Source organism: Thunnus thynnus, chromosome 10 (genome assembly GCF_963924715.1).
Source record: "Thunnus thynnus chromosome 10, fThuThy2.1, whole genome shotgun sequence".
In the NCBI taxonomy this organism is placed as follows: domain Eukaryota; kingdom Metazoa; phylum Chordata; class Actinopteri; order Scombriformes; family Scombridae; genus Thunnus; species Thunnus thynnus.
The window spans coordinates 34,140,608-34,167,394 of record NC_089526.1 but is presented as its reverse complement, the minus strand read 5'-3'; the positions used below and the strand labels follow the sequence as shown (position 1 = coordinate 34,167,394).

General features: G+C 40.4%; 3 protein-coding genes across 5 annotated transcripts in view; 2 read left to right on the top strand and 1 right to left on the bottom strand.

Annotated features, from left to right (window-relative positions):
* The window catches only part of cnot10 (CCR4-NOT transcription complex, subunit 10), a 29,110-nt gene extending 13,977 nt beyond the window's left edge, over positions 1 to 15,133 (bottom strand). The window contains exons 1-5 of one of the 3 annotated variants that reach the window (XM_067602553.1): positions 14,953 to 15,133; positions 14,043 to 14,134; positions 7,268 to 7,429; positions 6,979 to 7,129; positions 1,833 to 1,972 (exon numbers count right to left, since the gene is read on the bottom strand). In XM_067602553.1, the coding sequence (XP_067458654.1) occupies positions 1,833 to 1,972; positions 6,979 to 7,129; positions 7,268 to 7,429; positions 14,043 to 14,134; positions 14,953 to 14,968 (561 nt within the window). In that variant the 5' untranslated portion in view covers positions 14,969 to 15,133. The remainder of the gene's footprint in view (positions 1 to 1,832; positions 1,973 to 6,978; positions 7,130 to 7,267; positions 7,430 to 14,042; positions 14,135 to 14,952) is intronic. The other 2 variants (XM_067602550.1, XM_067602552.1) reach the window with 2 other exon arrangements.
* A 171-nt stretch (positions 15,134 to 15,304) lies between these two features.
* calhm6 (calcium homeostasis modulator family member 6) lies at positions 15,305 to 19,488 on the top strand. The gene is made up of 2 exons (XM_067602554.1): positions 15,305 to 16,212; positions 17,022 to 19,488. Exons 1-2 carry the CDS (start codon positions 15,667 to 15,669, stop codon positions 17,454 to 17,456), a joined length of 981 nt encoding a protein of 326 aa, XP_067458655.1. The 5' UTR covers positions 15,305 to 15,666; the 3' UTR covers positions 17,457 to 19,488.
* Positions 19,460 to 23,578, top strand: LOC137192010 (calcium homeostasis modulator protein 5). Its single transcript, XM_067602555.1, has 2 exons — positions 19,460 to 20,002; positions 21,812 to 23,578. Exons 1-2 carry the CDS (start codon positions 19,460 to 19,462, stop codon positions 22,199 to 22,201), a joined length of 933 nt encoding a protein of 310 aa, XP_067458656.1. The 3' UTR covers positions 22,202 to 23,578.
* The last annotated feature ends 3,209 nt before the right edge of the window (positions 23,579 to 26,787 follow it).

The window sequence follows — 26,787 nt, the reverse complement described above, 5'->3', positions numbered from 1 at the left end:
AGTATGTAGTATATGATAGTATTTGCAGGGTTTTCCCTGGATTTTTTTTTGAGACAAAGGTGGCAAAGTTCGGAGAACATGCATGATATGGTGTACACAGTTTGTGTGCGCACCCTTAGAGGGTTGTGCGTTTAAGTGAACAAAATCATGATTTGACAGACAAAAGTGTCCACAGAGATTTAAATTTTATACCAAGATGGAACAAAAAGATGAAAAATAAAGGTTGTGACGAATGACAGTGTTGACTTTGCAGGCCTGGGACAATATGCAATATTTAAGTTGTTTAATGCTGCAGTGTATATTGGCTAGCTGGTCTCATTTGTTACTGCTGGAATTCACTGCTCTGCTCTGCTCTGCACAAGTCTCTGAGTGACTGCATAGAAAGTTCATAATATACTTTGTATTCGTCTCGCAAAGGTAATTATTTAGTCATTAAATCAGAACATGCTTGCAACTGCTTCATTTTTTGAAGATGAACTACAAGATAACACTCGCGTGTGTGCTGTGGACTGTCCAGATGTTGCACTGCCTTGGAAGTTTAGTACCATCAACATCACATGCCGGAATTTTCAACAAAGGCAGCCCTCCTTTGAGCTATATAGGCAGGAAAACCTCCCTTTGCATTTGTGATAAAAAGGTAAAAGCTGAACTGCTGGTAATGGAGGTCACTGTAGCGTGTATGACATAGTATAGCCTACAATGCTGTGTGTCTAATATGCAATTAGCCTACTTAGACAAGTCTTGCTGGGTTTAAATACTTGTGCCCCATAGAATAATGAGTAGATAGGAAATAAGTGCCCTTGTTCCATAGATTCTTGCTGGAGGACTTGATGACGCTTTTTGCCGCAGCAGATAACGACACATTAGTGGGCTGAATGGAGATGATGTGCGGGTGGTGGCAGACATGCAGTTAAATAAAATCATGTGGCCAATGAACTGCTTTTGAAGTTGGAAGAAGGCATCTACAGATAAAAGCAACTATTTATTCATTGAATTGGAATGTGCTATATCGGGATAGGTATCGTTATCAGGGTATGAAATTACCTATATCAGGATATGATATACTGGTCATATCACCCAGCCCATCTGCATGGCTAAAACATGACGGTTTGGGGTGAGCCAACCCTTTGATCAACCTCCAGTCTAAATGTCATAGTTTTGGCCGTCATTCCTGTCCAATCATATCATAAATCTTTTTTGGAAGTGAAAGTATCATCCCATCACTCTAAACTAACCAATATTTTTGCACAACTCATGTATGTTAATAGGGTGGACAAAATATTAGGAATACTTTTCAATATAATGCGCTCCAGTTCACCACCAGCACCCACTACAACCTCAATAATAAAAATAAAGTAGAATCACCTTTCTGACGATGTCAACAAAAACAGAAAATCTATAAGCGCTGTATTTACATTTATGGCAGAGCTGTTGTATTGGATTGCACAGATGTTCCTCATAAAGAGCTTGCTGAGTATATATACCCTGGTCTATTCCACACAGGATCTGACTGTCTTTGGATCCGTTAAGGTCAGGTCTTTTTTTTAAATGTATTCTCTCCTCATTCTTTTTTTTAAATTCATTTATGTATTATGGGTTCAGGTAGGTTTTGTCTGATATCTGGGATAAACTAGGAAGTCTTAACATCCTAAGTGATCCTATGACTGCTAAAATGGAGTCCAGTAGGACTTGCTGCATCCACAGATCTCAGCAATAACTGTTTTGGGTAAAATGTGAAAAACAGACAGGAATAACATACAGAACTATGAAAATGAGAGCAGGTTGTGTAAAACCTTTTTTTTTTAATGACTACTGTGTTTGAAGTGGGGTACCTCTCCTTTGCCGTTCTTGTTGCTTCCTTGCACAGAGAGTTTGTCCAGCACAGCCAGCAGATGGAGAGCCTTCTCTGGCTGGAAGGTGAGCAGGTAGAGATCCACCAGCAGGAAACACACAGCTTGAGCAAACTTCTCTTCTAGGACAAATAACAAAATGACTCCACGCCAAACTGTGGCTGCAAATCAAATCAACTTTTGAAATATCCATGACTGTTAGATTAACTGGAATATTGTGGAACTGTCTTGTCCTGTGGAGAGACAGAATAACACAACTGACAGCCTGGATCTCTCGTCTGTGCTATGACCACATCTCCCATAAGTCCTTTTACATTACACATTAAGTCAAGTCAAGTCAATTTTTTTATAGAACACATTTAAAAACAACAGACGTTGACCAAAGTGCTTTACAGAGAGATTCAAATTATGGGGTAATTTGATTGATGGTTACAATCAAACAAAAACACAGTCACACATAAGACAGAAAATTAGTTCAAATTACAACACAAACAGCATTGCACAAACAACAAATAAAAGCCAGAGTGTGGTCAGGCATGACTTCATGAAGATAATTAAGAGGCTCAAGAGAAGAAATCGGTCCTCAGACAGGTTTTAAAGATATCAATTGAGGGGGAAGATCTAATTGTCAGTGGCAAACTATACCACAATTTAGGGCCAACAACTGAGAATGCTCGATCACCTTTAGTTTTTAACTGGGTGAGTGCAAATCTGAGGGGTCTGGAGATGGAATAGGGGATGAGCGGTTCAGAGATGTAGCCTGGCGCCAGTCCATACAGTGCATTAAAAACAAATAAAAGAATTATAAAATCAATTCTGCACTTTACTGGTAATGAGTGAAGAGAGGCCATTACAGGGGCGCTATGGTCTCTCTTCTTGGTACCAGTGAGGAGTCTTGCTGCTGCACTTTAAACCACCTGCAGGCGAGATAGGGCTGACTGACTGATTCCTACATAGAGAGAACTGCAGTAGTTGAGGTGAGAGGAAATAAAAGTGTGAACTATAGTCTCTGAATCTTTAATGGACAGGAATGATTTTAACTTTGCAAGTGATCTAAGATGGAAGAAGCCAGTACAATTTGTTAAAATGAGTTGATTTGTTTGTCAAATTTTCAATCAGAATCAAAAATAATACCAAGATTTCTTGCGTGGGACCTCAGATTCAATGACAGAGGCCCAAAGGCACTGAATGTGGTTGCAGAGTTGTCCACAGGGCTGAAGATTAGGACCTCAGTTTTATTCTGGTTTAGCTAAAGGAAGCTTTTTGCCATGCAGGATTTTACATCCTTAATGCAATTTAGGAGGGAGTTAACACTGCATGGATCACATGGTTTCAGTGGGAGGTATAACTGGGTGTCGTCAGCGTAACAACAGTAAGAATAGGGCTGTCGCGGTAAAGGAATTTCCCCTGCAATGATTCAGAGTGACTAAACACCGTGCATTGCTAATATTGCATAGACCACCCTGTGGTCCAGGGAGAGCAGAGTCTCCTTAAACCTGGGATTTATGAATTGAGTCTAGCTGGACGTGCCTGCAGGCTTTCCGCCAGCGCATTGCAACTTTGCAACTGAGTTGACCCCCCTCCAGGCCTAAGCATCAGGGATTATTTTTAAAAATGTATTTTCAGATGTTTTCTAAATTAAAACGTATTATACAAATAGCGTAAGAAACAGCTCAGGACACTGCGACTTTGTGGTCAAGAGAGCGAGCATGTGTGTGAGGGTGAGGCTGAAGCTACAGTAACAACCCGCCTACCATCCAAGGGCAGGCTGAGCAGGCTAAGCAGGCAGAAAGTGGGAGAGTTTCTGCCGAAAACAAGGACCAAGACCCGTGGAGACACGAGAGCAGCTGCTCGCTAACAACTGAGTATGCTTACAACAGAGAGCAGGACTCTATGCTGCAACTCTGCAGCTGCTGTGGACGGTCACTAAACACTTTCAGTTTATAATTTTACACTTTACACACAGCAACACGTTTTGCTGTGCACCAATCCCAACATATAACCTAGACAAAATATCCATACAGATGTGTTTTTAACTACCGAGCATTAGCACCAACCCCCTGTCAGCTCACCCCAAGCCTGGTTCAGTGCAGAAGATGCTGTGTGCGGCAGGCGGGATCCCCCGGAGCTGCCGGACCCGGGGAGCCGCCAAACTTTCAATAACTTACACACGCATTGAAGTGTAAAACAAGAAGGGCCTAGCCTAGCGCATTTGTGGCGGTTGTTTGACATCCACTGCGGTTGGCTTGTCTATAGCGCGGTATTGCAATATTGCAGTTATTGCGACAGCGATGAAGAGTCCGAGGTGAAATCTTCAAATGTCTTTGCTTAGTCTAATCAACAGTCCAAAATCCAAAGATATTCAATTTACTATCATTTATGACACAGTAAAGCTTCATATCCTCACACCTACAAAGTTGCAACCAGCAAATGATCTTTAAAAAATGATTAAAACATCCATTCAATTATCTAAATAGTTGCTAAGTAATTTTATGCCAATCAACTAATCGATTAATCGACTAATTGTTGCAGCTCTATTTTCAATAATTATTCAATAATTAACAAGTCAAATCAACTCTTTGCCTTCAAGCCACAAGTCAAGTTTTTACAACAGTACAGTCCGACTAAGCCAAGTCTCCAGGCAAACAAGTCCAAGTCTCAGTCAGTCAGTTGCACTCCTACTACAGTAATTACAGCAGCCCAGTCAAAGCAGAAAAGGCACCTTAGGCTACCATAATTACTGCAGTAGCAGGGTAACTAAACTGCCCGATTTTGTTAACTTGCTCAGCTTTCATTAATTTGGTCATTAGGGCCCGAGCACGAAAGTGTCAAGGGCCCAATGGTCCCTGGCACTGAAAGTGTGAGAAACCTATTGTTTTAGAAGGGAATATTATTATTATTATTACTATTATTATTATTACTATTATTATTATTATAATTATTATTATAGTACACCATTGCATTTTTGAGGGGCTTAGGATGCTCGAAAAGTGGCACACACATCAGAACTGGCGAAAACTGCAAAATTCTTCAGGGATTATTATTATTACTGTTATTATTATTCTAGTATGCCATTGCATTTTTGAGGGGTTTAGAATGCTTGAAAACTCATGAAAACTGGCAAACACGTCAGAGCTGGCGGAAAGTGCAAAGATCTGTAGCGATTGGGCTCGGGCATGGCCAGCGGGCTCCATAGTGCCCCCAAACGCAAGGCCATTGTGGAACAAAGTTTCTTTGAAAGTTTCTTTAGATGCATGAAATTCGGTGGGTTCATTGCTCTCATCATTATTGACAAAATATAAATTTTTTCACATTTTTTCACCCAACCAGAAGTCAGCCATTTTGGATTTTGTGCGTCAATTTTCATTTTATGAACACGTTTGAGGATTTTAGGATTTGCAAAAACTTATGAAACTTTGTACCTATGTTCAAACTAGTAAGTATTGTGATTAATATCACAGTTGGGCTTGGGCGTGGTACATCGGCTCTATAGTGCCCCCTAATTACTCTTAGCAATTTTGAGGTACTAGGGGTGCTTGAAAACTCACAAAACTTTGCACACGCATCAAAAGTGGTGTAACTTGATTTCTGATATGGGTCTTGGGTATGGGTGTGGCAAAATGACTCGAGGACGCCCCCTAGAAAATTTCCTAAAAAAGTCAAAGCCCCCACCTTTAAATTTGACATATACATACAAATTTTGAGAGGCAGATCATCTGCAGACTTAAAAAAGGCCTCTTGGATCCATACCCTAAGTCAGCCATTTTGAATCGACTACATTTTTTTTTTCGAAAAGTGAAGCTATTGACAGGTGTTGTATTTTAACGAACTCCAAGATTTCCAAGTTTCCCAACGACTTCAAATTTGGTAGGTGACATCTCAAGACCATCATGATGTTAAATTTATTAAGTTCTTTAGTTTTCTGCTTCTGAGGCGCTTCTGAAACGTGCAGCGGCAGGCCCAGTGGGATCACAAGCATTGACTAGAGTGGCCGCGATCAGCTCCAGCGGCCGTGTCAGAGTCACACGTGCACCTGGTAAAGCTGTTAATCTTGCTCCCGCCCGCTCCTGCTGGATTTCTGACCATTACCATCTGCTCCCACAACTTGTGTGTCCACTCCCGCCTGCACCCGCAAACATTCTAACCATTCATGCCCGCACAATAGAGTTGCACTGATTTTGTGTCTTCTCCCATCCCACAGGGGAGACACATTATTTAACTGTGTAGTATTAATAAAGAGATGCAGTAATAACGTAGTGAAATTACATTCTAGTGCATAATTACATTCACACTAGTGCAATAATTAGTTATTCTAGTGCAATAAGTACACCTGTTCTAGGGCAAAATTACATTGTATTTATTTATTTTAGCCTACTTATTAATTTAGAACGTGTTGTTGGCTGTGGTTGTTTGTTACGCTGAGGTTGTTTTATTTTGTTTCATTTCCCTGTGTCTTTTAATGCACTGATCAGGAGTAGCGCTCCTAATGATGATGTCATGCAACTTGATGCAAGCTTACAACTCCTCCATTACGTCCTAAATGAGCACAAAAGTAGTAATAACCTGCAGAATCGCAATATGCACGCATTGTTTGATGTTTCTGTTCTTTGCTTGTTCAGGTGAAGTTAGCAGGTTGCAATAGCCGATGGTGCACACTCATGAGTGTGTGTGTGTGTAGGTGCGAAGGAGGTAGCAGTGTCAGGGAGCACCAGGAGGAGCGCTGACTGAGCACTCAGCCCAGCTCTGTGAGAGTAGGCCTGCAGTGCTGGCTAAATCTCGGGACCTGCAGTTTTGTTTTTTGACCACCTGCTCCCATCCGCAGCAAAGTTAAAACCGCCCACACCAGCAAGACTTGTGCTGGGTCTCGCAGGATGTAAAGCTACTTTAGTGGAGTCCAGAAATAAAAATCTAGCGCTGGAAATGAGCATAACAAGTCGTCTTTAAGCTATTCACTAACAAAGGTACAATATTTTAAAAAATATTTTAAAAAGCAGCGAACCCCCACATTTGAGATGATTTGAAATGATGTGGTTCAACCATCTGTTGATCAACTAACTGATAACTAACTATCTAATTAATCATTTCAACAGTACACTTTAGTAAACCCATGCAAAGCACCACAACATACCAAATGGTTCCAGAAACTGGTAGAGCTTCTCTCCAATGGAGATGGCTTCAGAGTACTGGCGCATATGATAGTGGATGATGGCTTGATTATAGTACAACAAACTATTTTCAACATCATCCAACCCATCAACATCCTCTGATGATGTGTGAACCTGAAAGAACAAAGCCAGGATGATTGATGAAATCATGTAAGAGCAGAAAGTACTGCATTTGTCTTGAGCTTTCACTGAAAACTAATGCAACATGAACTGAAAGGCATGAGAAAATATGACCCACATTTCAGCAGTTACCTGGTTCTTCATTGCCATCAGGGTCTGCTTCAGATGCCCTGTGGTAGTCTGACCACTTTTGTAAAACTCTACAATAGATTTATTCATGGCAATCTTGTAGTCCTCTTTGTTCAGCTCCTGCAGGGCTTCAAGGTGTTTCAGAGAGTCGTCGTACTTCCCCGTCTGTGAGGAACACAGGACAGTGAATATAGCACAGACATGTTCATGTGAGTTGGTACCTGGTTAGGCCTGTGAGTCACCTGGGTGTAAAACCTACAGCTGAAAATTACTACCAAAGTTTATTTTGATTATTCTGAAATAATAATACTACATTCACACACACAAGTACATTCACTATGTTGATTGCAGTGACGGAATATGTCAGGCAGTGCAACAGTATGTCTTTTTTTAATGTGTTTTAAAGGATTGGTCTAGTGTACATTTTTCTCATTGTCAACATATCCCATGGAAAAGACCAAAACCAACAATGTCTTAGTCTGTCTCTCATAACTTTCTGACCTTCTCTACTCTGTTTGTGGCACTAATCCCCAAGCCACTGGTGGAGTGTCAGGGGGACACAGCCACACCTGGACCCCCTATAGCAGCTTGTGAAAGTAGAAAAAAAAAAAGTACAACAATGCAATAAAGTTAGTTAATGGTGATTATGTGATATCTTTAAGGTTATTGTTATGCCTCAGTGTAGTAACAATGGTTGCCTATGCAGTACATTAACTTAATTATTGATTTGATGCACCACATGCAGAGCACGCAGGGTTTTTCCTGGCCCAAAATCAGGCGGAGGAGGTTGTTATTGTATTAATAATGAAATCAATTAATTCTTTTTCACCTCATTAATAATTCTGCACTGTGCTCTTGCGGTCATCTTTACAGGATGACCACACCTAGTGAGAGTAGCAACAGTGCTGAACTTTCTCCATTTGTGGACAATCTGTCTTACCGTAGACACATGAACATCAAGGCTTTTAGAGATACTTTAGTAACCCTTTCCAGCTTCATGTAAGTTCACAATTCTTGATCGTAGGTCTTCTGAGAGCTCTTTTGTGCGAGGCATGGTTCACATCAGGCAATGCTTCTTGAGAACAGCTAACTCAAAACTGGCGTATGTTTTTATAGGACAGGGCAGCTTTAACCAACACCTGCAATCTCATCACATTGATTGGACTGAGGTTGGCTGACTCCTGGCTCCAATTAGCTCTTGGAGAAGTCTATTAGCCTAGAGGTTTACATACTTTTTCCACCCTGTGCACTGTGAATGTTTACATGTTGTGTTCAATAAAAAAATGAAAACATATAATTTTTTGTGCAGTATTAGTTTAAGAAGAATGTGTTTGTCTATTGTTGTAACTTAGATGAAGATCAGAACACATTTTATGCCCAATTTATGCAGAAATCCAAGTAATCCCAAAGGGTTCACATACTTTTTCTTGCAACTGTATATTGTCATATCGCATAGACCTAGCCTCAACTTATGGAAGTTTCTGACAACTAATGACAGGATGTAAAAGTGATTGTCAATGCTTTCCTGAGCTCCAGTAATATGGTATCCAAGACTGAGCACATTCACTGAACCTATGTCGAACTGGACCAAGGAGAATGTCTCATCCCGGACCGTCATATTGCCAGTGTTCCCCGGAGAAACCCCACAGCGGACCATGAGACAGCAGAAAATGCTCTGGAACTGAATTCCACCCACCTGTAATTTGCTCATGAAGTGACATTATAGTTCTGTATCGTATCATCTAATAAACATTTTTCCCTCATTCCTCTTAGTAATAACATAGCATAGTGTATTCAAAATACAATTCCTATCTGATGCTCTGATGGAATTGAACAGGAGCTCTAAATGGTCCTGTCTGAAGCAGACATAACACTGTGACTGAAGCAGCACTGGAATCATCGAGGTTAAGGTGTCATTGTTAAGGATGAAGCCAGTCGCGGATAAGGACCTTTAAAAATTGAAAATAAATCAAATTAAAATATTAAAAATTGGCAATACTGTACATCCGTCTATCACCATTACCTCAGCCTAACTGCCCTACTTCACTATGAGGATATCACGTAAACAGAACACATTTTGCTGTCATATGAGGTAAGAAATTGCACTTACTCTCATTGAAAACTGCAGCGATGCTAAATTCAGCTTTGTTAATTGTCACATCTAAAAACTAATAAATGCAGCTAACTGTATATGTAATGTTTATTTATAATTTTAACAAAGTTAGTGGCTTTTATCCCCTTCCCATATGATAGTCTATTTACCCATATAGGAAACAAGGGCAATTAGGTTAAAATATTTTAATGTAAAAATGTGGTTCTGACTATAACTGTATATAGAAAAAAGGATTGAGGAAAAAATAACCCTACTCACAACAATGTTTTGGTAAGAACCAAAACAAATTGTGCTGACAATATAATAAAGAAATCTACATTTTTGGAGAAACTCAGAAAAGTTGAAATGCTAAATAATTTACACTTGACAGTGTTTCCCCTATAATAGTACAGGCCTTGCGGGCCGCCAGGCCAACAAGAACCCCCACCAGGCCAAAAAATAATTTTTTAAATGTCAAAAATAACACAGAATATCCATTCATTCGCAAATCAATGGCGTTTGGGAGCCACTGAGCAGCGCTGTCTTGAAACGTGAGTTAACGTCTGTGTTGTTGCCTGGGAAACTGCAGGTAGCGTGACTCCTTTTAAGGAACAGGGCAGAGCGTAAGCGAGCGAGTGGTTGAGCGAGAGAGCAAGCGGCAGAAAAATGACAGTAGCAGTAAGTTATCAGTCTGGCGATACAGACTAAAGTGTGTCAGTTAATAAATGCTGCAGCTTGTCAAGACTATGAGAAGTCATGTCTGTTGTTTCCCCAACTGCTTGAAAAGTGAAGGGGTTAGCTCCAAAGTTAGCAACAATGGGTTAGCCTGACCTGCCGACACTAAACAGATAAATAGGAAACGGAGAAATGTGTAGCTGCCTTTCTATCTTTCCTCATGGCAGGGTTGTACAGCATTACAGGTTACTTTTCTCCAAAAGTTTATTCTGGTTCAACTTTCTTGCTGCGGCCCCCACCCCTGCAGCCTTAATGCACAACCCATCAGCCTGCCGGCTGGCTACCTGAGGCTGCTGCTGGATGCACATTGAAAATCATGATGGGAGAAAGAAAGTCATTCTCTCTCAATGAAAAACATAGTCTTCTTGAAGCTTATGACAAACTGTCAAAAACGAGCCGAGATGCAGCAGTGAAACAACAAGCGTTTGAAACAGATGTTCTGTATTTTGAAACGGTCAATAAAATTCAGTAGATAGCAAAGCTTCCCATTTCATTACTTTATATTTATCTAATAAATATACAAATGTCAATTAGATGGTAATCTGCATGAGAAATTAAGAAAGAAGAAAAAAAATCGCTTATAATAATCATCCACTTATAGCGATCAATTTGACTCGGACAAATGTGATCACTACAAGCGGTTTCCACTGTTATACTAAAAAAAGAAAAAAAAAGTATAGCTTAAGGCCAATGAGAGACAAAAGTCAAAATGTCTGTACAGTTATATAAACAAGCATTTTTTTTTAAATTAATAAATTTGCTAATAGTGCAAATGAAAAATCAGCAGTGTATGCCTAAAGCTTACTCCTTAAAATTTGGAGGCAAAAATCTGAAGCGATAATTAATGTTCACTAACTTCCATAACAGTAAAATACAATAAAATTGCCACTTACTTGTGAAAAGTTATCCCGCAATGGCTGTTTTGAATGTTTCGTCTGTTTGTACAGTCAAATGCAGCAGTTTTCCAAGCAGTCTAGTCTCTCTGTTGACCGCCCTAATACCACGCAGACGCACATAAAATCCTCAAATGCGGTATCTACGTTTATATATTTATGGAGGCAGCCGTCTTGAAATTCTCTATGCAGGAAAAACCCTGAGCACGCTAAGTGACCCAAATCAAACACACCCACCTACCAGCAGCCTAGAGGTGTATTCACAAACGTATAACTGTATGGAAAAGCCCTCAGTGCCATAGTGTGGCTCATTGATGTGTTTTTTATATTTTTTTAACAACAACAACTGAGCTCTATGGCACAGAGGAATAAGCTATAATCAGGCTTTGATACACAAATAATTCCTGTTAGTAGATCAGTACACTGCTGGTTTGTCTCTGCACATGAGATTTGTTGATAATAAGAGAAATATAGAAAACACATTAATACTCCACAATTGAGGTAGCACCTCTTCTTCATATTAGGCCAGAAAAATTACCTACTATTACTGCAATCATAATCAACCGATAGAGTAGGGTGATATGATGATCTACATACTAGGGATGTTCAGAGAGTGCACAGTGAACTCAGCAGCCACACATTTCTCCATTCTCTATTCCTCTGTTTTGCGTCTTCAGGCTAGGCTAACCCATGGTTGCTAACTTTGGAGCTAACCCCCTTCACTTTTCCAGCACTTGGGGAAACAACAGACGTGACTTTTAAGCATTTATTAACTTACACACTGTAGTCTGTACTGTACATTTACTGCCAGACTGACAACTTACTACTAACCCTTTCCTCTGTTCCGCTCACATCCACCGTCACTTCTCTGCCACTCCCTCTTTCCCGCTCGCTACGCAAACATACTATGCAATGCCGTATTCCTTAACTGAGTTACGCTACCAATAGTTTCCCAGGCAACAAGACAGAGGTTGACTCACGTACCGGAACAGTGCTGCACAGAGACTAACAAACGCTATTGACTTTCGAATTAATGGATATTTGGCGTTAATTTTGGCAATAAAAAATATTTTTTTGGCCTGGCGGGAGTTCTTGTGATAGTTATCGGACAAACACTGATTCAGTAAATGTTCAGTACGTTCAGTAAACGCTCAGTAAACGTTGAGTACAGTTAGACCTTGCAGTCTCAATTAATTTGGGCGAGTTCAAAGTTGTGAAAACAACGGGGGTGTTTTGCATACACCCCCATTGTTTCACAGGTAATTTGTTAGTCTGTCCCTCTCGCCGCAGGGAATAACGGATTAATCCTGGAAAGCTGTTGATGTAGCACTTTTCTCCTTGTAAAGTAACACGGAGATTATTCGACCAATGAGAATTTAGTCGGACGAGAACATATCGACCAACTAATCGACCAGGAGACTACAGCCCTAAAAACTTACTTGACTGTGATTTATATTCATGTCCAGTGTTTCCCCTATATTCATTCCCCTATATCATAATTTTGCAGCAGCACACTGCCACTTGAAAATTATTACACTGCTAAAATTTGACAAGATCATTCATGTCAATGGGCCACTAATGATTTTCGCTCGCACACTGTGCATGCACAGTAACACCCTACATTAGGCCATCTTCTCATTCTTCAAAGGACTTCTACGTGAAAGGTAATGTTAAAAGAGTAGCGTTGCTCCATTAAGGAATAGGGCAGTGCGTAATGTGTGCGTGTAATGAGTGTGTGGTTGAACGAGCTGCAGAAAAGTGACGGTGAATGTGAGCGGGGTAGAGGAAAAGGTTAGCAATATGTTGTCAACAGGGTCCGAAATTAACTTTTTGGCTTACCAGCCAAGGTGGCTGTTAGACAAAAAATTTACCAGCCAGACTGATTTTTTCCCCAGCCAAAATAATAAATTGTTTTTTACTATTGCAATTTGCTATTATTACTATTTAGCATGTAATCTTGGTCTCATATGCGATTCTCAATCAATATTATAGAAGTGTGAAAACATGCACTTCAGCACATAAATGCCATCACATTTATGTAAAGACCACAGCAGTAGTTTCAGTGATGATTTAACTAAGAACTATTTTGCGTCTCAACTGAATGCTGAATTTACCAGGATCATGATTAGCAAAATACTTTGAATTATTTACTACTTGCACATTATATGTGTGGCAACTAGCAGATGTTTAGGGTTACATTGTAACCAAGCCAAGTTAGCCCTCTGACCTAATGCGTGATAACTACGCTATCGAAGGATCAGAAATGCGCAAAAACATTTTTGCCGAGACTAGATATCAAACAAAAACCAAAGAATATATTGTGTTAAGCTGATATGAGCTGTAAATTCACCACTTTTAAGAAGAAGGCAAAAGATATCATTATCTCGGAGCCCAACAAGCCCGGGCAAGGGCAACTAACGATAAATAAATGCAGCAATTTCTCAAGAACAAGAAAAGTCTGTTTCCCCAACTGCTGGAAAAGTGAAAGGGGTTAGCCCTGAAGTTAGCGACAATGGGTTAGCCTAACCTGACCAGGCTCACTTAAGGTGGACTAATTTTTAAGGTGGACCAGCAATTCTCATTTTAGTGTCAATCTCAGCCACTCGTACACAGAGAACAGAGAAATGTCTGCCTGCTGAGTGTCTTCCAAATCAGCACTCCACCCCACCTAATATCACATATGAAATCACACATACCATGAAGATTTTATCCATATCGCCCACTCCTATCCAATAATCACAGAAACAGCTACAAGCACCATAAGAACAAATTAAATATGTACTCCTGATTGAACACTTTTACTGCATTTATCATAATTCAGAGCAAGCAGTTAACTTATTTACATGATGTGCACCATTTCAATGAAAGAGACTGTTACATTTTTAAACTGAGACTGGTGTGATTGTCTCTCAGTAAAGCTTAATTCTATGCTTAGTGCTCAACTGTGTAGACATTGGGCCCAACAGTTTTTATGCATGTAAAGGTGTTACTGCAGATATCAGCCAATTTTGTTGCAATGGCTTTCTGAGTTTATTAGAAAAGAGTGGAGATAATTTACCGAAAATGCCTCATATGCACTGGCTGCCATTTCTTTCTCTTGGTCTGTCATTCCAGGGGACGATGAGTTGTCATGCTTTGTCTCGTTTTGTTCTGATCGAAATGAAAAGGAGAGAAAAAAAAAGTCAAACTTACATAACATTGGTCTCCAGCGAAAGCTAAATATGCAGTAGTGATGAGCAGTGTTGACAGACTGTTGACTAAAGCTACATGACAGCTTGCGCATTATTTGTTTTGTGTTTACAAGGAGAATCTCATTCAAAAATCGGATACTTTATGGCCTCAGGCACATAATATTTATGTATGGGCATACAAGGATCATTCTGATATAGCATCGCCTTAACAAAATCTTTGAGACCTATCTTTAATTCAGAATGCATTAAACTAATTTGTATGAGTAACGCTAACTTTTCAATGGAAGAACTGGTTCACCTTTTTGGGTTAACACTAGTCGTTACTCTTGGCAGTGGAGTATTGACTGTAGCTAAAATGCATTCTGCATGATGAAACACATGCGAGCCGAATTTACCTAAAAGGAACTGGCATTTACGCTAGAGGTCTTACGGTATATTTCGGTCATTTATATTTTGCTAGCAAGCAAGGCAACTATGCAACATGAAATGTCTGAATGAAGTTTTGCCTGAGCGTGTCCTCAAGACAGCACGCACCTCGGCTAGGCTAACAGTAACTCAGAGAGAGCCGTTGTGAAGGTTCACATGGGCAGTTAGGCTTCAGAGCACTGCATAACTTAACGACCAGCTGAACGTAACATGGGCCTATGAAGTACAATTCTTATTATTTTCTTGACAGAATGCATTAAAGTGCAGCTCTTGAATGAGTTGAAGCTAAATTAAAACTAGCTCAGATTGACCCTAACTAGCTACGTAGCTAGCATTAGCTAATACACTTACCTGTATTATCTGCCATTGTAGGGATCTTTTCAAGGACAATTAGAAGTCCTATATTTGCTATTAAGGTCCACTCAACCGTGATTTCCGTTGACCGGCGGGGAAAACGTTTTAATGACAGGACTTAATCTCCAGTGTTTCACATAGAAGATTGGCTAGTCAAAATCTATCTGTTCCGCTCCAAACACATTCTTCTTTGCGGTTTGGTGACAGTTTGCAACCAGTGGGTTATAATACAACAGCGCCCCTTTTGGACTGGAGTTTAACAAACTGTAATGTCCTTTTTTTAAATGGACCCTTTTCCATGTTTTTCCATATAACAATTTCCTTAAAAGATAATTATCATAAATCTTTTATTTGTGTAGCCTGTTTGGGAAAGAGGCATCGTGTCTATCCAAGAACTCATTCAACGATTGTAACTGTAGTCTACATTATGTGTGTGTTTGCAGCAACGAGGTCAGATAGGCAAAAACATACTGAGGGTGTTTCCTGTTTGATTAACGGAACGTGCGTTATGCAGCATGTGTAACTTTACACGATCCATAAATAAACCACGATGAGCAGTTCAGCTGACATCTATGGGTGCTGGTGGTTTAGGGAGGGGGGCAGAGGAGTGAGTGCTGACGACAGACTGAAATTTAAAAAAAAAAAAAGAAAGAAAGAAAAGAAAGGTGGAAGTGAAAGTGTGACAATCACTCTGTCACTCATCAATCAGAGATGGATAAGTTTAAGACGGTTCTGAACATTGCCAACAAGCAGTCCAACCTTGGTTTCGGCTTGGTCGCCCTACTGACAGCTGGAGGGGAGCAGATCTTCTCCTCAGTGGTGTTCAGGTGTCCCTGCAATGAGCTGAACTTCCTGTACGGCATGGTGTTCTTGCTGGTGCCCGCGCTGGCTCTGCTGCTGCTGGGTTACATTATGAGTAAGAAGACGTGGAAGCTGTTGACGGGTCTGTGCCAGCGCAGAGCCAAGCTGTGCCGCTGGAGATCCTTGACAACCTGCGGCATGGTCATCTTCCAGATCAGCACCACCGCGATGGTGGCTCCATCCTGCTGGATCGCTGTGGCTCTGCTCAACGGGAACTATTTTGAGTGTGTGATGACTGGCACCAATATTAGCGCTTACAATAAGCATCTGTGTGGAGACAGGAACTCTCAGGTCCAGTGTCAGAAAGAGCTACACGCGCTCCCCTGCGTGAGAGACAGCAGTGTCCCGCGGGCTGACAGAGAGGATGTGCTGTTCACCCTGAGAGCTCAATCTCAGGTCAGTGCCGATGTGCTCCCACTCTTCTCCTGAAACACTTTTCTTCATATACATGTATTTTCATTTCATTACATTACATACAACTGAATACGCTATATCAGGGATGTTTATCAATTGATGGGAAAAAGTTAGCATCTTAGTAGTTAGTATGTACAGTATCTTGGAGGAGGGCTGACAAGAATAATACACCATAAAAAGCACAATTATAAAAGCAAGGATGTATGAGTTTAGGGTATACATGTGCCATCTTTATTTTGTAAATTAGCACTTTTTTAAGATTTGACAGCACACTGTGTAACATGTAGGGAAGAATTTCAAAGGCAATTATTGCTTTGCACTTTTCATTTATTGCCTATTTTTTACAACCTGACTTTGTGGAAAGGAGAAGGGGAACAACAGGTTATGGAGGGTCCCTTGGGAGCACTTCGCATGTGTCAGTAGCTCAGCTTTATCTCTGGGGAACACCCCCAACTCCAGGAGTGATGTCCATATTAAGAAATGTGCGCCATGTAGCAGGTGCATATGTGCTTTTCCGAATAACATATTTGTATTCAGGCACACTCCTAGTTCAAACAACACCAAACTTGGTGGATTTTTTTAATCAAGCTGTTGAAGCTTTAAACTTCTCGCGGTCTGTGTTGGCTTGAACCCCTTGATCATCGCTTGTGGCTATAGTAATCATTTTATTTCTATAGCACTTTTCAAAACAATAGTTACAAACTGCTTCACATAGCAAATGAATACTGAAAGATTATAATAAATAAAACATAGTACCTTATAAATCCATTATTTGTTCGTGGTGACCACAGATTCTGGGTTGGATGCTCATCGCCTCCATCATGTTGTCCAACCTGCTGCTGACCTGTATGGCTCGGTGCACCTCCCCCATCAGCTACAAGCAGCTCAAGTTCTGGAGGGCATATGCTGAGGAGGAGAGCAACCTGATGGATTCATACTCTGCTAAACATGCTAAGGAGCTTGCAGAGAGAAACCTGAAGAGCTTCTTCAAACAGACACCACCTGAAGACATCATCACCCCCTCCAACAAGGACTGGGAGAAGATCTCCCACCTCTACAAGTTTAGCACCAAAGACCACTACTACAGCACATTACACCAGCATGTGGAGAACTGCCAGGAGACTGAAAACAGTATGATAAGAATGGTTTCGGTCAAGTCAAGCGAGCCTGCTGATGACAATCCTGCTGTTCTTAATTTTGTAGATGATGGCGTGATGGCACTGTGAGGAGGAACATCTGCTGCATCTTTCAGCATTAGTGTTGTCTCTGTGAGTTAGACCCGTTTATTTATATATGGGTTATACTGATATCATCAGTAACATGTACACAGTGGAGCTCTGGCTCTGAGTATATATACCAAAGAACCAAGGGGCGGTGAGGGATGAAAGACTTTGTATGGAAAGAGGCCACTGAGGAGTCACCTGACATTTTGCCCTTTAGGTTATTAGGTTATGTATTCAGTAGTCTAGCCATACAACAGCTCCTTGACAAAGAAATCACAAAAACTTTCTATTTTTATATGAAGTATTTTATATGAAGTATTACATTTTTATATGAAGTATTACATGGACAATATGTAAGAAAAGAAAAACTCAATTGAATCCAAAATTCTTTGAGATTCCACCACACATTTTATTCAAACCATGACCAAAATTCAAGGTCAGGTCTGTAACTTTGACAGCATCATGTCATTTGACATGCAACAATGCCTGTAGCACATACCAGATGTTCCACACAGAAGAAGTAGTGAAGGTAGGACAGAAGCCGGATGTGTTGATCAGGGGAGGTAGCTAAATAACATTTCTGTATCTCTGAAGAGCTGATGTGGATCAAAACCAGGAAATAAGTCAGTGGTACATCCACAAGAGTTGATGTGAGTCACATAGCCTATGCCAACACACTGCTGGTGTGTGGGTTTACAGAAAACAATGTATTTTGAAATGCATGGTGGTGTTGCCCTTTATATGCTACAGCCATCCCAGCATTCACTTGTGTATCAGTCTGTGTGGGTTTGAACAGGAAATGTGCCATCTCCACACAGCTGACCACTTCCTGTGAGCTGCTGGTAGACTGCATACATACATGCATACAATCAGCACAGCGATCAAATAACAGTATTTCTTTTAAACATGTGACCCCCTGTACACATTCATTGTGCACTTAAAAAGGCAAACTGATAATGATGGTGTTAGTACCAGCAGTAGTAGATAATGATGGGTTTCATATGTGTAGATGGTGTTCTGGTCCTGGCTGCATTAACAACTTCCTGTAAATGCACTCTACAGTGATTTAGTCACTGTTGTGGGAATAGAACAGAAAAACCACTAAGAGGATGTGATCATTTCTCCTCTGTACTCTGCTGATGCTTACTGTCTCTCTGTAACAATGGTATGTCCTCTATGGAAACATTTCAATAGAATGAATGCTCTCTTTCATGATTTACTGTATGCATGGGTTTCCTCTTTGCATTTTTTGTCTTTGTACTGTGTGAGAAAGATGAAAATGTGTTGGTTTCATCATTGTTTAATGCATTTAATTATACATCTGACATGCAGAATTGAGACTTGTTTTTTGTGTGTTGTGAGTGCATGTGCATGAAGAGAGACAAATCAAGTTGTTATACTTCTCATTTCATTAAAATGGATGACTACTTCTCAAATGAATAGACACAGAAGCATGACACACTTTCAGCTCCTTTGGTGTTTTTTTGCCATCATGAAATTGTTGCAGGCAGTGTTTTTCCGATTACATCACTGTCAAAGGACACAGAGGGGTGATCATAAAAACCAGACCAGCAGGATTTTTGCAAATAACCAATTAGAGCTGGGGAGGGAAGTAGCCTATAGAACAAGGGATATTGAATGTAGACAGATAAAGGGAAGTGGAGTGAAGTTTTACAGTGACTTTTACCACTGGTGCTGTACCGTCCCTTTTAGTGGTGGCTCAGCAGGGACTTTCCTTTGGAGAAAGAGCAGATATGAATTAAGAGACAATGAGTAGGAGGGAGCCGCAGACTGACTGAGGGAGGAGTCTGAAGGGAAGAGAGCCAAAGGGAGGGGCACAGATAGGCTTGGCAGATGTGTTTTGACTTCAGCAGTGAAAAGACAGAGGACAGGAAATGACTGCAGGCTGCACAGACAGTCCACTTTTTCACTTGTCACTCAGTTGCTGTCTTTCAATTTCTTGTTAATTTCTTGTGGAGTGTGTCTGAAACCTTCCTGCTGACACCATGGATAACTTCCAGACTGTCCTGCGTTTCTTCATGAACCAGAAAAACACCATTGGCTACAGTTTCATGGCTCTACTGACTATAGGCGGGGAGCGAGTTTTTTCCATGGTCTCTTTTCAGTGCCCCTGCAACCACGACCAGAACTTTGCTTACGGGCTGATGTTCCTGCTGGGCCCAGCTGCAGTGCTGCTTGTCCTCAGTCTGTTCTTCAGCAGCAAATTGTGGAGGCTCTACACTGGCTGCTGCCTCAATCCAATGAAGCTATGTCCCCGTGGAAACTGCTTCTCTTGCCTCAGGGTGTTCATGAGCATCTTCACCGGGGCTTGTGTGGCTCCCATAATGTGGCTTTGTGTGGCCCTGCTCAACGGTACCTTTTATGAGTGCGCTGTCAGTGGTCTCGATGATAACCTGGTGGTGCATCTGTTCTGTAAAAACAAGACCATGAAGTGTCGGGAGGAGCTGGCCCAAGTGCCCTGTGACAGGTCGAAACTGTCCAAAAATGAGCGCATGGAACTCCTGCTGATGTTCAGAGCCCAGTCACAGGTAAGGGACACCAGGGTCTGTGATTTATTTCCCTCATATGTGACATATACATTAGGACAACTGTAGCTCTCAAATCTGAGAAAATAACCCAGATGACATCACTTTGACATCATCAGGGTTCTCACTTTGGACTTGGAGACTACAAATTATAACAGAAAGTGTGTGTAACAAACTGGAGGTGTGGCGTTTAAAAGACCTAGGTGTTTACTAGGGTGGAGGGTCTAATGAAAAGACATGATCAAGTTGCAGTATGGGAAATGTAAGATCCAGCTTTGAAGCTTATTTGTTGTATGTTCCCCAACTTTATGGAAGTGTACTAGATCACTGGCGTACGTCTTTAAGTACCCAACACAAAATAAATAAAATCACTTTGAAAATGATTTTTTTTAGTGATTTGGGACACTTTCATGTGTTGTTCAGAGTCTGATCTATATCTGATTTTCTGTAATGCCACCTCAGTCTTAAATGTCATAACTGTTAACTGATTTTACAAATGTACTTGAATCCTTTGCTCTCCAACAATCTGTGAATAGCCCAACCCATGTTAAGGTAAAGACCCTAGATTTAGATTTAGATTTCTGTGATAAGAGATTTTCACCAATCTGATCACAGGGCAATCATTTTTTACCTTGATTTGCCTCACGCTCCCCAATATTTTGTTCCCTAATCTTTCAAACATGCAGTAGTCCAGCCACTTTTAAAAAAAAGTCCTTCAGTCCTCAATAATTATGGACCAATCTCCACACTCCCTTTTCTTTCTAAAATCCTTGAAAAAGTAGTTTTTAACTAATTGTTGTCCCACCTGGCTCAAAACTGCATTTTTGAAAAATTCCTATCTGGTTTCAGAGCTCTTTACAGTATAGAATCTGCATTACTGAGAATAACTGATGACCTCCCTCTAGCTGCTGACTGAGTAAACTGATCTGTCCTTTTGCTCCTAGACCTAACTGCAGCTTTTGACACTGTAGATCATTCTATTCTCATTCACAAGTTAAGCCAGTGGGCAGGGGTCTCTGGTTCTGAATTAAACTGGTTCTCTTCACATTTGTCCAACAGATCTTTGGGTGTCTCTATTAGCATTTCATCTTCTTCCTCAGCCCCCATGTCCTGTCCCAGATAGCATATGGAAGTGGGCCACTTCAGGCAATGATGCGGGACTGCTGGCCTTCTTCTGGCCTGGACAAAATGGATGTGAGCCTGAAATGGTCCACATGTAAAATGGCAAACATGGCCCAGATATCTCAAATCAAACGTGGGTCTTTTTTGGTAAAGATGTGGTGCTCTCAGGTATGTGTATTCTGGATGTTGGCCAGTTCTGGTTTATCTGGTTTGTTCTTGACATACGGCTTGCTTGTGGCCCAGATCTGAGAAAGCTGCCATTTTCAACTAGCATCATCTTTAATCAAGTAAAGCCTTTGTTTTTCCACCCTCTGTTGATCATGAGACAAAACGGTTAAAAGCTTCAGAGAAAAATCTAATAAATGGATTTTCAGTGAAGATTATGTCAGTGGAGGTGTCTTTTACAACCTGATGCTTTTAAACCCTTACAAGAATAGAGTCCTAGAAGAACACTTGAGATTTGTAGTCTTTTGGTAATTTGTAAAAAAAAAAAAAAAAAAAAAAGAAAAGAAAAATAGAATTAACATTTGGACAATATCACCTTTTGGCAGGTATATTGTAGAAGTGATACCATCAACCTTCAAGCAGTTATCAGTGTATCAACTGGATTCATTTAAAGTACATATTCTCCAGTGGGATTTCATAGTGTTGTGTAAGCATTAGTTCATATTGATCCTCTATTGTCTGCAGATCCTGGGTTGGTGCATCATCATCATCGCTGCCACTGTGGGCCTCCTGGGTACCTGCTATACAAACTGCCGCTCCAAAGTCAGCTTCCTGCAGCTCACATTCTGGAAACGCTATGTGGAGAAAGAGAAGGAGCGCTTCGACACATTTGCTGTGGAATACGCCACCAAACTGGCCGAGAGAAACCTCCAGAGCTTCTTTGAGAACAAGCATCCTGAACCATTCCCATTCCCCAACCACAAGGCGTGGGAGGAGATCTCTGCACTCTACACCTTCTCCAGGAGTGAGCAGTATTACAGCACCCTGCAGCAGTACATAGAGAGGACGGACAGGGACTTCACATGTGAAAAGAGACCTATCCTGGACTTGGAGGATGAAATAGAGATGAGCTAGATGAGGAGGATCTGTTTTGTTTGCCATTTCATTAGTGAATAAAACACAGACATTCAAGGAATAGACAGTGGTGAGACTGTTGGATGCTCACCACTGACAGACTGGTATTTAAGTCTATTGTATGTGCAAGTTTGACTCAGGAAAAGCTGTCACAGGCTGCTTCCTCACTAACAAAGCTGCCCTTTCATTATGTTAATCCAAATAATGTGGCTATTGCCAAACTGCAATGGTACAACCTCAGCTAAAAAACAGTGAATAATGCAGGGTATTACCACTATTTTATACACTATTTTTTCCTACCTTTGTAATAAAGCATGCCGTAACTTTAACAAGTTGGAGTCAGGATCCAGGATACCGAGGTCATGTCCTTGATATTTTTTTCTGAGAATCTGGGGGTTGTAACAACCTTCAGGAAGGTACATTTTACAATTTAAAAGCAGTGGTTCTCAAGCTTTTTTGGGCCAGCCCCCCTCTATCCATTATCCAGGTCCCTTACTGCTCCCCATTAAATAAAATGTAGGCTAATTGTCCTCTGAATATTCCCTCCCTGAATATTAATGTTGATTATTATTCCGTGTTATATCAGTAAAAAAGCATGTCATTGAATGCCAAATAACTGATTTGTTTAACTGGACAGTTGGAATATCATTATCATTAGTTTCCTAGGGAGCAAAAAAGCCATGTGAATAGAAATTATATATATGTGTTAAACAAATACAACGGTTAGAAAATTGACACTCAAACTTTAATTAGGTCTCGTTATTATCGCGCAATACACAAATTTTACTGTAGTTACGTGTGTAAAATAAACTTGACAATGCTGACAATTAACACTTTGAAGTCTATGATAAAATTGTTAAAATGTGTATTCAAATGTAGTACTAAACTGGCATTAAAAACAGACATACACAAACACCCCCAAAGAACAACTCACCACCCCGCTTTCAAAAATATTTCTTTGAGCGCCCCCCGATGTTCTCTGAACATCCCTTGTGGGGCAGTACCGCCCTGTTGAGAAACACTAATGTAGGGAAAAATGCATAAAGAAGTTAAACAAACAAAATATGAAAAGTCCAAAAAAAAAAAAAAGAAAAAAGAAAAAAAAACTGCACTTCTTTGCAGTGGGGGGAACCAAACCCATGACCTCTGTTTTTCTAAAATCCTTGCAGCTATAGCCCGGTTGCATTTATGATGAATACTTAATTTGAAAACTGACAAAGTGTATGAAATGTAAAACGTAAAAAGCATCCCTTCCTTATGCATATCATGAGAATTTTGTATGAGCAGACTCTTGATATTCTGTATTGCCTGAGTTGTCATGTTGGACAATGAAGAAAGTGTTGTTTATCCTGACATTAAAAATATAATGCCTTGTAATTACCCTCCAGATAGATGTGCAGTCTTTCAGCACTTCATCCTGTGAGATTGAGGCAAAGACATGTGAGAGTGATGCCCAGACATGCAGAGACATTGTGGAAATTAAATGAAAAAAGTTTTCTGTTTGCAGAGCAGAACATTTAGTGGGCTTGACAGCTCATTCTTGACATTGGAAAACAGCAGTTGACAAAACAATCTAAACTCACGGTCCACTTACTCAGGTTGTTCTGGTATGTTTCGGCCAAATCACATGGTCCTCATCAGCAGATTGAGTTTGCTCATTTGCCATGGAAATGTAGCTGTTCAGACTTTCATTAATTCTGAGCAGCTCTGGGACTTGTCATCCATGTTGACTCAAGATAAGGTCAGATAAGGAACCCCCATCTCCTGCATGGTCACTAAACCAGACCACTGACCCAAACCACCTTTGATCCTTCACGCTACAAGTGCCAGCAAGATTGAAAGATCAATTCACACCCCAGTTTTAACTGATAGTACCACTTGGATAAACGGCCCCCATCATTGTCTATCATAACTCACCTCTAAGAGCCAGTCACACACAGAGATGAGCTTGCACCAACTTCAATCCCACTATGGACTCTAATTTTCAGGACTTGAATGACTAGCCCAAGAACTGATCAATGGGCACAACAGCATAAGGCACAAGACATGCTGCACAATATGCCATGCCCAGTGACTTAGAGACACTCATAGACGTTTACTAGAAAACACACAGACACACACACACACACACACACACACACACACACACACACACACACACACACAAGAACAGAGGACTGTAAAACCCATGGACTTATGAATATAGTTTTAGATTTTGTTTAAAGACAATTTATATTGTATGTTAGTATGTGTGTGTATGTCACAATATGTGTTGGTATGTATTTTAATTATACTTTTATTCCACTCCCTTTAAGCTAAGAAATGTACCACAAGCATAATTCCATCATCCTTGATAACATGTATGTGATAACATCATGTTTAGTACCATTTTGCATTCTCAGAATTCTAAAGCCACTATCAAAAATGCAAAATTGTGAATCATACAATTGTTAAACTGTAAATACCTTGATTAATGGAGTAACCATATTCAGGAGTTGAACCTGCCTGTCAATGGACAGGAGGGGACTGACTCTGCTCGCCCAGAACTCTGGATCCCCTGGGATTGGCCAGGATGCACCTTCTGGGTGAGCAGACTGAAACTTTAAAACAGCCTCTTAACAGAGGCCCTGTTTACTCCTGGCATTAACATGCGTCTTGGTTGATCTGATCACAAGTGGACAGCTCTAAGTACAGGTGTGAACGGACCCAAGATGCATTGAGGACGCATTGAGATCCGATTACTCAGACTTCTGTCCTGTCAAGTTGATAACTACAGTTTTTAGTTTTGCTGTGCTGCTTGACATAATAGAGCTCAGGATTTATCAGGAGGATAACTGCATTACACATCCGTAGCGGTCCATTTACCCTCCGTCCAAAGCTGTGTTCAACTTGTTTGATAACAGAATAAACAAATCTAACAGAAACTTGTGTGCTTTTCCTGTTTTCGTCTTCAAATCAGCAGTTGGAATAGAAATTAAATCAAAACCAGAAAACAATTGGTATTTACTTTTATTGTTATATGTATATTATCTACCTCTAATGCATCTCTACAAAAACACTGTCATTTACTATGCTTGCTATAGATAGATAGATAGATAATCAATGAAGTTACGCTGCTGTGCCTCGTGTGTAAATGCGCACAGCTTCTGTCTTATTGGGGAAACGCACTTATCGTTTCTGCTTTATTATATACTTGCAGGGATCACTCCACATTAAGAGAGACGCTGTGCGTTATTATTTAAAACTCCAGACATGCCGTTTCTTCACACGAAAATCTGCAACAAAATAATGCTTTGTATATTTGTTTATCCTGTTTTCAAACAAGTTGAACAGAGCTTTGGATGGAGGGAACACGGACCCACAGCCTGTATCAACCATAACAACTTTAAAGCACAATCAAGTCAACATTTCAAGGTGTGTGGGTTGTGTGTGGTGGTTCTTAAACTATTATATGCATTATAGGCTAATAACAGATCGTAATCGGCATATTAACCATAACACAGAAGTCTATCTTTCAAGAAAAAGGGATATGAGCCGTTTTTAGTCAGATGATGTTTTTAATTCAACATGTTTGAAACTTAAGAACGATGATTATGTACAGTAGTAGATCTGTAGACCTAACATGATATATCATACATTTAACATTTATTTTCATACAATAATTGGGATTCAAGAGGGTGCATGAGCAAGCATTCTCAATGTGACAATGTCATTTCAGTTTCGTGACTGCCAGGCTATATTCCTTTTTTAAATTCAATTCTGACCTTTGTAATAAAGTTATTTTTCAGCATCTTGTCCACATTATATATCCTGCATGAAACAACATGGTAAGAACGACCGGGTTCGCTCTTAAAATGGTAGCTTGGAGATGAGTCTAAAATTACTTCAAACAGAGGGATCTAGAGAGGGCTTCTTTAAGAGGGGATAAAGAGTGGTATGTTTAAATTAGGAGGGAAAAATATCAGTACAGACAGCAGTGTATAATGGCTGAAATATCTGGACCAACTGTTTGAAAGACAGCTTTTAAAAACCAAGTTGGAATGCAGTCTGAAGGACAGGTGGATGATTTTGAAAGTGAAGGGTTCTCTGAGGAGGATTCCACTGGCTGGCTAAGCGAGGAACAGAGAGTGAATATTGGGGGTGGGAGCGAACCAGCGTGGTGGGTTTGAGGTCAGGAGAGAGGAGTAGAACCTAGAGGAGCACTGCCATGTGATCAGAGATGGCAAAGCCAGCCAAGTTCACATCATCAACACAGAAACCATGGGAGAGCACAAGTTCAAGTGAGTGCCCTTTGTCATGGCTGGGGTGCTTCACATACTCAATCAAATTAAAATAATCTAAAAGTTTGATAAAATCAGAAGGAAACAAGGGAAGAGGAAGAAAGGCAACAAACATGGTTATTGAAATCACCAAGAATAAGAACTCTGTCATATTGTAACATAATGACTGATAAAAGGTCTGAAAATTCCAGAGTAAAACCAGAGGGTAGGGGGTCTGTAGATTAAAACACATAAAATAGGCAATTTATTCTTTAAAATAAAACTAAGACTGTCAAAGATGGAGAAACAGCCAACCTCAGGCATCAT

Excerpts from the sequence above, each read along its gene's own strand:
- calhm6 (XM_067602554.1), top strand. The coding sequence starts at position 15,667 with ATGGATAAGTTTAAGACGGTTCTGAACATTGCCAACAAGCAGTCCAAC. Across the intron at positions 16,213-17,021 it reads CCCTGAGAGCTCAATCTCAG|ATTCTGGGTTGGATGCTCAT; the intron begins GTCAGTGCCGAT and ends TGGTGACCACAG.
- LOC137192010 (XM_067602555.1), top strand. The coding sequence starts at position 19,460 with ATGGATAACTTCCAGACTGTCCTGCGTTTCTTCATGAACCAGAAAAAC. Across the intron at positions 20,003-21,811 it reads TGTTCAGAGCCCAGTCACAG|ATCCTGGGTTGGTGCATCAT; the intron begins GTAAGGGACACC and ends TATTGTCTGCAG.